At 40.5% G+C, this 15,837-nt stretch overlaps 2 protein-coding genes across 2 annotated transcripts; both read left to right on the top strand.

The window, feature by feature from the left end:
- Positions 1 to 13,128: 13,128 nt before the first annotated feature.
- LOC150025452 (uncharacterized) lies at positions 13,129 to 14,361 on the top strand. The gene has a single exon (XM_090294042.1). The coding sequence runs from the start codon at positions 13,129 to 13,131 to the stop codon at positions 14,359 to 14,361; it is 1,233 nt and encodes a 410-aa protein (XP_090150168.1).
- Positions 14,362 to 14,517: 156 nt separating this feature from the next.
- LOC150025451 (secreted RxLR effector protein 78-like) lies at positions 14,518 to 14,853 on the top strand. The gene has a single exon (XM_090294041.1). It carries the CDS (start codon positions 14,518 to 14,520, stop codon positions 14,851 to 14,853), a length of 336 nt encoding a protein of 111 aa, XP_090150167.1.
- The last annotated feature ends 984 nt before the right edge of the window (positions 14,854 to 15,837 follow it).

Genomic DNA, 15,837 nt, shown 5'->3' with positions numbered 1-15,837 from the left:
AGAACAAGTTATCGCCCAAGTGGACGGGACCGTTCAGAATAACCGAGGCGCTCGGGAATGGCGCCTACCGCTTGGAGACGTTAGAAGGAGGGGCGATTCCTCGCACTTGGAACGCCACACATCTCAAGTCGTATTACAGTTAAAGCCTTGTAAGTAAAGACGAATATGAAGAGATTTGAATAGTTTCTGTTAAAACAATTTCAAGGGGGCACTCTTTTTTCCCTAAGGAGGGTTTTTAATGAGGCCACCCAATAAAGAAGAGTTTTTCAAAGTTTAAAGCTTCTATGTTTGCATGCTTATGGCTTCGAGAGTTTTAGGAAAAAGGCCTTATTACTCGTACGTGATCTAGGGCAACAGTAAAATCGTATTGCATGCTCTCAGTTAAAAGTTTTAAAGTCCCCATCGTTTTTCGGCGATCGGCGGCATCAGTTAAAAGTTTTAAAGACCTCGTCGTCTTTCGGCGACCGGAGGCACCAACAATGATTAAAGACCTCAACGCCCTCGCGCGTCTTGAGGCGAGAAAGAGATAAAGTCCTCCTCGTCTTTGTGCGAGTGCAGACGAGAACAGGTTGAAAGACCTCTCTGCACCAGCAGATAGAGGCAAGATTAAAGTCCTCAGTGCATCCAGGGGGGGTGGAGATGTACACCCTGGGCAAGTTGAGGCACCAGATAAAGTCCTTCTCACCTTAGAGTGAGTTCAGGCAAGATAAAGTCCTTCTCACCTTAGAGTGAGTTCAGGCAAGATAAAGTCCTTCTCACCTTAGAGTGAGTTCAAGCAAGAAAAAGCCTTTCTCACCGAGTGAGTCCAGGGAAAATGAGCTGAAAGGTCAGGGGTGTTTGTGACCTTAAATGGTGGGAAGAGGAGGAAAATGCCTTTCCCCCTTTAAGTGAAACATCAATGTTGACCCAGTAAGACCAGATCATTGTTCTGAAACTCAGGGAGGTAGAGAAGGATCCGAAAGGCGCCTCTATCCCCAGATGAGGGAACAATGATCAGGTCAGGAAAAGAAGAAAGGTAACATCGCCAGAACCTTATGGCGTGAAAGTTGAGACAGTGAAGGGGTTGTGCGGTGAGTACCAGATCAGAAGAGTTCCGGGCGATGACAGAAGTAGGGGGGATTTCACTTGGCAGATCAGGTAAACTGTATTTTAATACTAGTTTGAGTCAAAACCTGCTGCCTAGTAAGTGATTTTATGTTAAGGTTTGTTGCCTTAAGTTCACAAGTTTTATTGAACGTCATCGCCGAAGAATTGATAGTTGCTCAAGTTTACTTTGAGTTAACAGTTTGCCAAGTTTGTTATAAGGTTAAACAACTTGCTCGAGTTAAAAGCGGTACATGGAGGGTCAAGTTCAAGTATTGCTGAGTTCACGCAGTTGAGCAAGTTTCGCCAAACAAGGTATCACCCCTGACGATCGATGTCCTCTATGCATTTAGCGCTAGAGCGATAGAGAAGCAAAGTGAAGTACGAAGAACGATGACTGATGAGTTGTCGGTGGGTACGCTACCCGAAGAATGATGACTGATGAGTTGTTGGTGGGTACGCTGCTTGAAGAACGATGACTGATCAGTCTTGCCTTGTCGGAGGAAACTTTTCCAAACAAATTCCTACACAACAAGCTAGCAGACAGGCTATGCCTTGTTAGTCATCCAGTACAAAGCAGTGCACAAGAACTGTTAAGGACGAAGCTAAGGGAGTTGTTAGTCGTGATCAAAGTAGAGGCCAAGATCAAAGAAGGCAAATCGCGCTAAGCCTAAGCTGGTTAACAGTTAGTCGTGTGCAAAGAGAAAGACAAAGCTTAAGAAAATGCGAAGAGAAAGATATGCGTCTGAAACTAGTATATATTAAGCGACAAAGTTTATACAAGTTCAAGTACAACAAATTGTGCATAAGTGTAAAATTACAAAAAAAAAAAGAGAGAAAGAGCTCAAGGAGGAGGGATGAGTTTTCCATCTACCACTTCGTGATAAATGCTGAACTGGGAGAGGTCCAGATCCGGGAGAATGCATTTGATCTGCTCGAGTGCCAACTCGAACCCATCAGCAAGGGCTTCAGCGCCCACGCCTATAAGGTCAGCATTCTCCACTTCGAGCTTTTGCTTGGAGGCCTCCGCAACATTCTTCTCGGTGGTAAGGGAAGCAATGGAAGAAGCAGCTTCTTCCAATTGGCCCTTTGCCTCAGAAAGCTTGCTCACCGCCTCCTCAAGCTTCTTCTCCCCAGTACTGGTCGTTTCTCTGGCAGACTCGAGATCCCCCGCCAGTTGTGAGTTTAGTTGGCGTAGGGAGGAAGTCTCGGCCTCCAGGTGGGTCACCTTGCCCCGCAACTCCACCACCTCGCAGTCCAAGACATTGATGGCTTGTCCCATCAAGATCTCAGTCTTGATGGTCTCTTGGACCTGCGCCAGGTACTCACCCCTGGATTTTTCCACCATACCCCTCAGCAGGGCTACGGACTTTTGGGCAGCTTTGAAGTCACTCTGCAGTGACCCCTTGTCGTGCTCAAGCTCCTTTACCCTCTTCTCCAGGGCTATTTGCTTGCGGTGCTGGGTGGAAAACTCCAGGGAAAGCACTATCTGCTTCGCCAGGTGAATGTCCACCTCCTCCCCGTTCCACTCGCCAAGCTCCCGGCTGCGAATGAGCTGTCGGACCAAGGCAATGACTCGGCTGAAGTTCTCATTGCTTGCTCCAGAGCCGCTTGGTCGAGAGCTGGCCCCGCTGCCTTCAGCGGTAGCGGCGGAGGTTGGCGATGGTGGCGGCGTCACGAGAGGTCCCGGGAGATCCCCCGAGCAAGCAGAATCGCCCCCAGCAGGTGGAGTGGATTGACCAAGTGGTTGGCCTGCTGGGGAAGGAGATGGTGATCGAGGAGCTGGGGATGGCAGTTGTTGAGGAGAGGGAAAGCATGTTGGCACTGGGGCAGGTTGAATAGAAGGAGGCGAGGGCAAACCTTCCTCTATCTCCACTACCTCAATCTCCCCAGGCTGAAGAGATGAAGCCCCCCCAACCGCTGGAAGTTTCCTCTTGCGATGTACGAGAGGAGAGCCAGAGCTCTCCTCTTCGGTTGAGGGAGCAGGAGCAGCAGGAGCAGTAGCAGCAGATGAAGGAAAGGCCTTCGCCAGCTTTCTTCTCTTCCTTCCTGGCTCGGGGCCTTCAGCTGGCGCGATCGAGAGAGGAGGAGCGGCGATAGGATCGGTGGTGGAAGAAGAGGAGCCAGTCCCTTTGGCCCCTTTGAGTCTGGCAAGCTCCAGCAAAGCTTTCCTCCTTTCCTTCCCTGACATCGTATCTACATCGAAGGGAAAAAGAAGAGTTAGATGGCATAGTTATGCAAGTGAGTCAAAATGTATGCAAGCATGCATGAGAATGTGCAAGTATCCTAAGAGGTGAAAGAAGAAAAGCCTACCTATGTATTTTTTCAAAGCCAACGCATCAAACTCATGTTTGATGAGAAGAGCAGAGTTGTACTTGGCCCCCAGGAACAGCCCACATAGCTCGCGCTCGTAGGGGGCCATGGCTTCGAGACCCCGGGGTTTCTTGAACTCAACCCCAAGAACCCAGTAGAGGGGGTACCCCTCGAGCAATGTTGGACTTTGTGGGGTGGCAGATATCATGTAGAACCTGCCTTTCCAATCTTTGAAGGATTGCTGATACAGGCCCAAGAGCACCTGTCCAACAACCCCATTCAGACTAACCCAGGACCTGTCCCCAGGGTTCTTCGCCTCGAAGAAGTAGAGAAACACATCCACGGAGGCGTTAAGCCCGAAGTAATTGCAGAGAATCTCAAATGCCCGGATGAAAGCCCAGGCATTTGGATGGAGTTGGCAGGGTGCGACGTTCAACTCCATCATCAGCTCCTTCTCGAAAAAGGTGAAGGGCAGGCGCAACTTCAACCTCTTGAAGATGGCGGAGTAGATGAAGGTGAAGGGCACCCCATTGGTGGCCCTGTCATCCGCACAGATGGGCATCCCTCGAGGAGGAATGCGTATACAGATATTAAAATCGTTTTCCTTGTCGATGGCGCAAGAAGGCTCATCTGGGTCGTTGCTCAGAAGGGATTTGAGGTGACCCTGCGGTAGTAGGGTGGAGGTTTCGGCCAGCAACGCCAAGGGAGCCCAGTCGTAGACCCTGGCGTTGTCATGGTAGGAGGTTGCATCGGGTGGTGGCGGCATCGGTGCACTTGCTGAAGGCTGTGCACCAGAAGACGAAGCGACGATTCGAGCGGTTTGTTTTAAGCGAGCTATTGCGAGATAACTGCAATGGAGAAAAATGAAGGGTCAGAGGAATGGAAGAAGAAGAAATGATGAATGGTTCGGTGAAAAACAGAGGAAGGGAAGAAGAAAGAGATGTCCAGGCAAAAAAGAGGAAGAGGGAGAAGCAGAAAGCAGAGTGAGGGGCGCGAAAACCCTAGCGCGGGTCGAGAAGAGGAAAAACAGAGAAGATGAATGCATGATAATGAAAGGGACGAATGCAATCGGTGAAAAGAGCCTAAATAGACCAAGGAAGAAGAAAAACCATACCTTTGAGTGATCGCGAAAGGTTAGGAGGTAGAAAGCTTGAAGGGAGATGGGCGCGCAGAGAGGGAATTCGAAGTGAGCGTGAGAGTGTTGAAGAAGATGATGAAACAATGAAAACGCGCGCCTATTTGAATAAGGGAAGTGCTAGCGGCACTCCACGCTGGCCGTTGATGCGGCCACGTGTCGCAAGATTAAGAAAGGAAGTTGTAACGTTAAAGGGCAACACGTGAGGTGGCACGTGATGTGGCCCCACTTGCCACGTGGACCGAGAGCGTGACCACTTAGTCTCTTCGCTGAGAACGAGTTCACAGCTCGAGACTAGGGGGCTTGTGATCCGGTCGGTCATCGATAGTCGATGACGTCAGCAGCAGATAACCACGTGGACCACTCGCACGGTGACACGTGGATCAGGTGGCAGAGAAATCGGGGAGGAGATCACCCGGTATGGTTATCGGTGGTCAGTAACCGAGTGACCACCGACAGATCAATTCCAAGATAAACGGGTGACACGTGGATCAGGTGGCAGAGTAGTCATGGAGGAGATTCCCCGGTATGGAGATCGGTGGTCAGTAACCGAGTGGCCACCGACAGATCAGTTCCAAGGTAAACACCCGGGGGAGAACGCGAGAAGCAAGAGAGCATCGATCAGTCATCGGGTGCATGGTCATCGGGGTTTCGTGTTACACGCAGTTAAACTGGGACTGAGATTCCCAGCGAGAGCGTTACGCATGGACCTCGCATGATCATACCTCAGAGAAAGAAGAGCTCCTCGTCGGTATAGTCGTGCACGAGAGTGGCCTGAGGGAGTCAGTAAACCGGTCAGTGATTGGTTACTCTCTCAACCCATTACGTGCATGGCATCGTGAAGAGGAAATCGTGTATGCAGAGAGCAATGCTTGGTGAGTGTGCCTAGTCCAGCCACACCTGGCGTTCTCCTGGGAATGTGCGATTTCACCCAGATGGAAGAAATGCACTAAGTTACTCCGCAAGGGAATAACTTAGGCGCACAAGAGATGCGCTAGAGCCCTTCAGGTGGAGGCACGTGAACGGTTAGATGCGAGTTGCATGCCTCCACGTGTCACTGTCTGAGAGGGGCGCGACCTAGATAAAGGTGCACTCCGTGTCATGAAAGGTACAGACAGAAAACCCAGACACCCACGACCCTGACTGTGGTACGTTTTCATACAAAAGCATAACAGAATTCTGACATGCGCAGAGGACTGCGTAGCAGAATTCTGTTAGGCACAGACACAGAAGGGGATAAAAAGAGAATCAGAGAGAAATACACATACACTGTTTTTTTACACACATTATTTTCTAATGATTCTGTGATCTAACTTGAGCGTCGGAGTGCAAACGGCCGCTAGAGGCGCCGTCTGTGTGTTTGCAGGTTGCGTTTGGAGTTCCCAAGGAGGAGGTTCTAAGAGTGTTCTTGCAGATAGCACAGTTGCCAGAGGCGGGTCAAGCAAGCGACAAGGCAATTCCTCCACGCTCGAGTTGTCGGCAGGATCATTTGGCGCTCACCGTGGGGCACGGATAAAAGGTGACCCATAGTTTGTGTTGGTGGTGCTTCGAGTGTTCTTTGTTCGACTGCTCGCTATCGCAGTCGACTCCTGGAGTTTCCGTTTGTTTGGAGTTCTTTGAGCTGCTGAGTTTGCTGAGGAAGGATGAGGACAACGCGCTCCAGTTCAGTTGCGCCATCAACCGACGAAGATGTTGTGTCCATGACGTAAGTGATGGACATGATGAGGACGCTGCAGGAGAACGTGGTTGCATCGCGTTCTGAGCAGGAAAGGATGCACGAGGCGCTGGTGGCCTCGCAAGCAAGGAACGAAGAGCTCAACAGGATCAACGAAGAGCTGCGCAAAGCCCTTCAGGAGCGGGAGGAGCGTGCGGCAGGGGACAAATCGTGGTTATGGTTGAAACACAAGGAAAATAATTTTTGTTACTCCTATGCAGAATGGGTTATGAACCCGCTGACATGCATTGGCAGTATCAAATAACAAGGGGAGGCATATAGCAGGCTAGACAGGATAATGGTGGTGCTGCTAGAAAGAAGGAGGGTAAGGACTGGGTAATAGCCACTATGGTCAGAGAAAGGAAGTGAAATGGGTACAGTAGGTCTCTGAAGTAGCAAATCTGGAGAGGTTGATACCACAATCGGTGATCGTCGAAGGTATGCAAGTCAACATGATCGCCGGTCGGCGAAGTGGTGCTTTACATAGGTTAACTTGGTTGCCGATCGGTGAAGCGGCATGACCCATTTGTATGTAGTCGGTGATCGCCAATTGTGCAAAGATCAACATGATCGCCGGTAATTGAAACGGCGATTTCAACATGATTGCCGGTTGATGAAGCGGCGCTCTCCATTTCTTGCAGACGGCGATTGTAGATGGCAACGCTCAACATGATCGCCGGTTATATAAAACGGCGATGGTCAATATGATCACCGATCGAGGAAGCGGCGTTCCCCTTATGCGAGTAGTCGGTAGTCGCCGTAGCTACTTGAAGCGGCGTTCCCCTTATGTGAGTAGTTGGTGGTCGCCATAGGTATGCAAAGATCAACATGATCGCCGGTTGGTGATGCGGCGTTCTCCATAGGCCAACAAGATCGCCGATCGATGAAACGGCGTTCACCATATGTGTAATCGGTGGTCGCCGATGTTGGTTATTTTTTGGGTAGGGTTTTCTCACTTTAAGGTTGTTCTGCTCCAACCATAAAGGAGAGTTGCGCTTGTGGATGGTATAGGAAGTCCACTTCTGGGTACTGTATATGGGTTGGGATACCCCTGGAGTATCCCTTTAATTTTATTTATTCATTGCTGATAAAAAAAAATAAAAATCTCCCCTCATATATTTTTAAAATAATAAAATAAAACATAAATATTATAAAGATAAAATTTGAATAAATACTATTAAATAATATATGGATTAATTTTTTTTTTAAATAATTTCATATTTTATATATTTATTTTCACATTTTGAAAAATATATTCTGAATATTTTTTTTTTATTTACGCTATCTATTTTTTCCATCTAAATAAATAATATTAAATAATATATACATAAAAATATTTTTTAAATATTATCATATTTTATGTATTTATTTTCACATTTCGTAAAATATTTTCTGAAAATATTTTAAATTTAGCTATCTATTTTCTGTCACATACTCTCTTTTTTTCTTGCTATATGTATGTTTGCATTGCAACAGTGTTTTGATAATTTGTTGTGCCTTTACTATTGATTTATATTTTAAAATTTTTTAAATAATTATTCTAATGTTTATTATTATTTTTTTACATTTTAATATATTACATAACCAAATGAAAAATATAAGTGCTTTTTATACATTTATTTTCACATTTTGAAAAATATTTTCTAAAGATATTTTTTTACGCTACTTTTATAAATAATATATTGATGAAAATGTTTTTTAAAATATTATCTATATTTAATATATTTATTTTTACATTTTGCGAATTATTATATGAAGATATTTTTTAATTTTTTATTTATTTATATAAACAATATTTAATATATATATATATATATATAGATCAAAGTGTTTTTTAAATATTTAATATTTAAAATTCAAAATTTAGTCTTTAAAAAAATTAAAAATTAAATATTTAAAATTTACAATTTTAAATTTTAAATGATAGTTAAGAGGAGATCTCCTATATAGGTAATTTAAAATGTAAAGTTTAAAATTTAAAATTTAAAATTTAAAATTTAAAATTTAAAATTTAATATTTAAAATTTAAAATTTAAAATTTAAAATTCACTATTTTAAATTTAAAATGATTGTTAAGAGGAGATCCCCTATATATAGGTAATTTAAAATTTAATATTTAAAATTTAATATTTAAAATTTAAAATTTAGTTTTTAAAAATAAAAAAGTCACAAAATAACAAATATCTCCTCTCATATATTTTTAAAATAATAAAATAAAACATAAATATTATAAGGATAAAATTTAAATAAATACTATTAAGTAATATATGGATTAAATTTTTTTTTAAATAATTTCATATTTTATATATTTATTTTCACATTTTGAAAAATATATTCTGAATAATTTTTTTATTTATTTACGCTATCTATTTTTTCCATCTAAATAAATAATATTAAATAATATATACATAAAAATATTTTTTAAATATTATCATATTTTATGTATTTATTTTCACATTTCGTAAAATATTTTCTGAAAATATTTTAAATTTAGCTATCTATTTTCTGTCACATACTTTTTTTTTCTTGCTATATGTATGTTTGCATTGCAACAGTGTTTTGATAATTTGTTGTGTCTTTAGTATTGATTTATATTTTAAAATTTTTTAAATAATTATTCTAATGTTTATTATTATTTTTTTACATTTTAATATATTACATAAACAAATGAAAAATATAAGTGCTTTTTATACATTTATTTTCACATTTTGAAAAATATTTTCTAAAGATATTTTTTTACGCTACTTTTAAAAATAATATATTGATGAAAATGTTTTTTAAAATATTATCTATATTTAATATATTTATTTTTACATTTTGCGAATTATTATATGAAGATATTTTTTAATTTTTTATTTATTTATATAAACAATATTGAATATATATATATATATATATATATATATATATATATAGATCAAAGTGTTTTTTAAATATTTAATATTTAAAATTAAAAATTTAGTCTTTAAAAAAATTAAAAATTAAATATTTAAAATTCACAATTTTAAATTTTAAATGATAGTTAAGAGGAGATCTCCTATATAGGTAATTTAAAATGTAAAATTTAAAATTTAAAATTTAAAATTTAAAATTTAAAATTTAAAATGATTGTTAAGAGGAGATCCCCTATATATAGGTAATTTAAAATTTAATATTTAAAATTTAAAATTTAGTTTTTAAAAATAAAAAAGTCACAAAATAACAAATATCTCCTCTCATATATTTTTAAAATAATAAAATAAAACATAAATATTATAAGGATAAAATTTGATTAAATACTATTAAATAATATATGGATTAAAATGTTTTTTTAAATAATTTTATATTTTATATATTTATTTTCACATTTTGAAAAAATATATTCTGAATATGTTTTATTTATTTACGCTATCTATTTTTTCCATCTAAATAAATAATATTAAATAATATATACATAAAAATATTTTTTAAATATTATCATATTTTATGTATTTATTTTTATATTTCGTAAAATATTTTCTGAAAATATTTTAAATTTAGCTATCTATTTTCTGTCACATACTTTTTTTTGTCTTGCTATATGTATGTTTGCATTGCAACAGCGTTTTAATAATTTGTTGTGCTTTTAGTATTGATTTATATTTTAGAATTTTTTAAATAATTCTTCTAATGTTTATTATTATTATTTTACATTTTAATACATTAAATAACCAAATGGAAAATATAAGTGGATTTTATACATTTATTTTCACATTTTGAAAAATATTTTCTAAAAATATTTTTTTACCCTACTTTTTTAAATAATATATTAATGAAAATGTTTTTTAAAATATTATCTATATTTAATATATTTACTGTGGCGATGGTAATGTTTCAATTGTCTACTCCGACTACATGTGCACATTGTCATCCACGATTATTTTACCATGAATCACGTGATATGTGTTGTTCGGGTGGAAAGTCATACTTCCACATGTTACTGCTCCGGATGAGTTGATTCAAATATTTTCCGGTTGTTCTTCTGAAAGTAGACATTTTAGACAACATATTAGAAGTTACAACCATGTGCTTTCATTCACTTCACTTGGTGTTCACATGAATGAAAATATAGTTGCAACTGGTCGTGGTATATATATTATTACTATATTATATATTACTATTCATATGTAATATAGAGAAACTAATATAGAGAAAGGAGAAACAATACTATTCATATGACAAATATTATTTCAGGAAGGAGATTGACATCTATTCGACATTTGGCTCGATCAATAAATAATGCAAATAACAAAAATATTATATAACTTGATTATGTATGTAGTTTTATTCATTCATTCATTTAACTTGATATTTGAAGGATCTAACGATAAAGAAGCAGCACCAAATAGAAAAAGACAAAGTTAATTTAACAGTTGTTGCACATCGACATTTTTTCGCAACTCGGAGGACAAGGGAGGACCGGTGGAGGAAAGAGAGGGAAGGCCATCGACGGAAACCCGAGGAGCATAGAAATTTTTCTTCGGTGAATAATTTCTCTACATTCTTCTTTTCAAACTTCCCAGGAGGCTTTGGAGAATATGACATGCTAAAGATCTTCCAGAAATGGGCTAGGGTGAAAGAAGTGTTCATCTCAAAATGCCTCAATAGATGGGAAGAAGATTCGGTTTCGTGAGGTTATTTGATGTGGAAAATGTGTTTCGTATGGAGAGGCAGCTGGATCAAATCTACATTGGCAATATGAAGTTATACGTAAACATACCTAAATATAGAAGAGGGGTATCTGCACAACTTGGTGGTGAGTATGTGCGACTTAGAGAGGTCAAAAATCTTCGTAACCATGAACATGTGAAGCCAAAGAGTAAGGAGGTATGGAGAGTAAAAACAGGAAAGAGTATTAAAAGGGGCCATAGCGAGAGTCACTCTTATGCTGATGCTGTTAGAAATTCCCCACACGAGAGGTGGAAAGGTCCTGTCTTTGAAGCTAAGTCACAAGTTCTTCCATGGATGGCTAACAGTGCAGTTGGATGGATGTTCGAAGACATGAATTTTGATTTATTATGTGAAGAACTTATCAAAGGAGGGATGAGTATGGTTAAAGCTAGATTTATGGGAGATAACATGGTACTCCTAACACCTAAGGAAGACGTTCATATGGAAGACTTTGTTAAGTTAAACAAAGACTGGGTTGTAAGCGCGTTCAAGGATGTAGAACCATGGTATGAAGCATGTGTAGCAGACCACATATTGGTGTGGGTCAGATGCTATGGTCTACCCATACCGCTATGGACTAAGGAATGCCTTACAAAGGTGGTGGGAGAAGTAGCGACTGTGGTAGCCATAGATGATGCTACATTATCATGGGAGAATCTTATTTTTGCCCGTTTCCAGGTTCGTAAACCGGTATTCTGTGAAGTTGGAGGGTTAAAGACCTTTCGGATTAATGGGCAAGTCTTTAATATCTCTCTAGTTGAAGAGGAACCCATGAAAGGGGTAGGCGTGTGTAACTGCACCATGAATCACAGTGAATCCTTAGATAGCTTTTCCTCAATGGGCTCCTTTGTTGAGGAAACGATTTTCTCGTCAAAATTTGGTGATGAGGGGGGTGAGAACGGTGACGAGGACGGTGGTTTACGGCGACCGGAGGTGACCAAGGAAGAAGACAAAGTTAGTGGGTCGCTAGAGACAAAAAAGAAGCTTATGGAGGAGTGTTGTCAGAGTGATTTGGTATGTCAGCAAAAAGGCGAACCCTCTTACTCAAATAAGGTAATGCGTGAGAAGGTAAGGTCTGATGTAGGGGCAGCTTTATCAGTGACACAGCATGTCAACGCAGCATGTATGATAATTCAAAGTTCTCTGGCTAATTTAGCTGAGGCACATTTACTGTGTGCAAAGGCAACTTGGCCCGAGACATACGTGGGCCATCTTTGTGGTGTGGAAGTCCAAAATAAAAATTCGTTGTTATTGGGCCCTAATAATATGGGAGGTGGGGATAGAAAAACAGAGGGCTGCTCAAAGGGTATGTTAGGAGAGATAGGCAGTTTGAAGGATTCACCTATTTACTCCGGTGACGCTGGGGGAGAGATGGAGGATCGTTCAAGTGAAAGCTTATATGGGTCACCTCAACAAGCGATGGGCAAAGTGTATACTTTATCAAAAAACAGAAGAATTTCCTTGTGAGAAGCGTTGCGGCAATGATGGAAGTCCCTCGGAGTGCAGCGGTAAGGGACTGCATATTAACCAATCTCAAAGTCCAGTGGAGAGGGAATCGAGGTCAATCTGATGAAAGAAGGGAGGACTGAAGCCATGGGGGAGGAAGATGCAGGTGTGAAGGAAGGGCCCAAATCACTAGAGGGTATCCAGAGGATAAGCGATCTTAGGGAATTGGGTGAGACATCTATACAAACACGTCGGTTATCCAAGGGAGGCCAAAGAACCAGTCAAAATGGGACCAGACCCTTATCCAGGTTAAGTTACTGCTCTAAAACCGAAAAAGATAGTGATATTATCATTTGTAATAACCGCATGAGGGTCGACCAGAATGATTCTGAATCTGTTAGGTTGTGGGGCACGGGTAAAAGTCTGGGGGTGGAATGCTCAGGTAATGAGGAGGCGGTGATCAGAGAAATGGATTGTATGGAGGTTAGAGATAATGAAGAGATGCTATCATCTGAGGAGGGTGCCGATGGGTTATGATTATTATCAATCTGAATATTAGAGGATTGGGGGGGTGACTAAAGCTCGCTATTTAAAACACTTTATTTCTAAGGAGGGTGCGGAATTCTTATGCTTGCAAGAGATTAAAGCAACTACGGTTTCAGACAATAGATGTTTTGCACTTTGGGGAGATAGTAATGTTGGGTGGATACATAATGAAGGAGTGAATGGGGCAGGAAGCATCTTGTCTATGTGGCACAAAGATGCATTTCGGTATGATAAACATGTGGTAGGAAATGGCTTTATTGCAGTTCTGGGCCAGCATCTTAAATCTAATAGCTTGTGTGCTATAATAAATGTTTATGCAGCTTGCAAGTTGAGTGATAAGGTGGCTTTGTGGGAAACTTTGACGTCTTTTAAGAGTATGCACCAAAGTGTGGCATGGTGCTTTTGTGGGGATTTTAATGCTGTTAGAAGAGAAGATGAACGAAGAGGTGTTAGAGGTGGTTCTAGTAAAAAAAAGGAGATTAGTGGCTTTAATGATTTTATTGAAGGAAATTACTTGGTGGATGTGCCCATAGTAGGAAAAAAATACACTTGGTTCAAGTCAAATGGTACAGCTAAAAGCCGTTTAGACAGGTTTCTTGTCTCCGAAGAGTGGCTTCATATCTGGCCGTTTTGCAAGCAATATGTTCAGCCGAGAGTGGTTTCAGACCACTGCGCTATAGTAATGAAATCTTTGGTAAAAGATTGGGGGCCTAGACCCTTCAAAACCATTGATGCATGGTTTATGGAGCCTGGCTTCAAGGATTTTGTGAAGGAGAAATGGTGTTCTTATAATGTGCAGGGGAATAGTATTTATAGACTCAAAGAAAAATTGAAGCTTCTAAAGGTTGAACTTAAAGAGTGGAACAGAAATGAGTACGGGTGTCTAGAGACCAAGAAAAAGCAAGTTTTGAGGCAGATTGAGGATCTCGATGTTATAGATGATAACAATTCTCTTGAGGAGCACGATAAGTTGAGAAGAATGGAGCTGTTTAGCCATTTGAGGCTGATTGATAAGCAGGTGGAATCTCTTTGTAGACAAAAATCTAGAGCAAACTGGTTTAAGTTGGGGGATACAAATTCTAAATTCTTCCATAGCGCAATAAGGTGGAGAAGACTTAAAAATGAGGTCAAAGGTGTAGAAATTGATCACCAAAGGTGTGAAGAGCCGGAAGTTATTCGAAGGGAAGCAAATAATACTTTTAATCAAAGGTTCCTGGCTCCACATGATGTTGGAGTTAATTTGGGTTCTGTGGAGTTCAAAACCCTTCCAGCGGAGGTTAGTTTAAAAATGGTATCCAGCATCACTGAGGAAGAGGTGAAAGAAGCTGTCTGGCAATGTGAAGGGTCGAAGAGCCCGGGCCCGGATGGGTTCAATTTCAATTTCATCAAGAACAGTTGGGAATTTCTTAAGTCTGACATTGTGGAAGCGGTGTAGTTTTTTCAGGAAACGGGGTGTATTCCGAAGGGGTGTAACGCCTCTTTTATCGCACTGGTACCTAAAGTCAGGGATCCTACTACGCTTGACCAATTCAGACCGATCTCACTTGTAGGGTCCATCTATAAGATCATTTCTAAGGTGTTATCGTTTCGTATGAAGGATGTCCTATCTCTGGTCATTGATGAGAGTCAGTCAGCTTTTTTGAAGGATCATGGAATGTTAGATAGCGTCCTTATGGCAAATGAGGTGGTTGAGGAGATAACTAGAAAACGAAGGAGTGGGATTTGTTTAAAGGTGGACTACGAAAAGGCGTATGACTCGGTTAGGTGGAAATTCCTCTTTGATATGTTACAAAGGCTGGGATTCCACTCTAAATGGATTGCATGGGTCAGAGGTTGCTTGGAGTCGTCGTCTGTGTCTGTTTTGGTTAATGGGAGCCCAACAGAGGAATTTAAACCTTCTAGGGGGTTAAGACAGGGAGATCCTTAGCTCCATTTCTATTCCTAGTGGTAGCTGAAGGCTTGGCCGGGTTAGTGAGACAAGCGTCAAATATGAATCTGCTCAGAGGGGTGAAGGTGGGGAGGAATGAAATCGTGTGTTGCTTGCTACAATTTGCTGATGATACTTTGTTTTTATGCGAAGATTCTTTCTCTAATATTTTCACAATAAAGGCGGTTCTAAGGTGTTTTGAACTTGCATCAGGGTTAAAAATCAATTTCCACAAATCAAAGTTGGCAGGCATCGGTGTTGATAGCTTTTCCCTTAACACCTATGCAAAGACTCTGAATTGCAAGACCATGTCAATCCCTTTTAAATATTTGGGATTAGAAGTAGGAGGCAACCCAAGGAAGAAACAGTTTTGGGAACCAGTTATAAACAAAGTCAGTGCTAGACTCAGTACATGGAAGGGGAGATTTTTGTCTATGGCAGGAAGAGTATGCTTACTCAAATCGGTGTTTACCGCTATACCTCTCTTCTATTTGTCCTTCTTTAAAGAACCTATTTCAGTCTGTAACAGAATTATAAGTATACAGAGGAAGTTCCTTTGGGCTTGGGGCAGAGATAAGAGGTCTATAGCTTGGGTAAGATGGGAGGATGTGTGTAAACCCCTTGAGGACGGAGGGCTAGGGGTCAAAGATGTCAGAATTTTGAATAATGCTTTGCTGGCGAAATGGAAATGGTGATTGATGAATGATGAAAGAGGGAAGTGGAAAGACATTCTTGATTCTAAGTATGGTTCAGAAGTAGGGAGAAGTCATACACGCTTGAAATGGCAATCTTGGTGGTGGAGAGATCTTTCTAAAGCTTGTGGGGAGGGTGAAGATGAATGGTTCCAAAAGTCTGTTGTGTGGAAAGTTGGTGATGGAGGCAATGTAAAATTCTGGGAAGATGCGTGGGTTACTAACAATAATCTCAAATCTCTGTACCCTAGACTTTTTTCTCTCTCTTTGGATCAAGGTATGAAGGTGGGAG

Source organism: Phaseolus vulgaris, chromosome 8 (assembly GCF_051622355.1).
Source record: "Phaseolus vulgaris cultivar YP4 chromosome 8, ASM5162235v1, whole genome shotgun sequence".
NCBI lineage: Eukaryota > Viridiplantae > Streptophyta > Magnoliopsida > Fabales > Fabaceae > Phaseolus > Phaseolus vulgaris.
The sequence above is the reverse complement of the archived record's forward strand: the minus strand, read 5'-3'. Positions and strand labels throughout refer to the sequence as shown.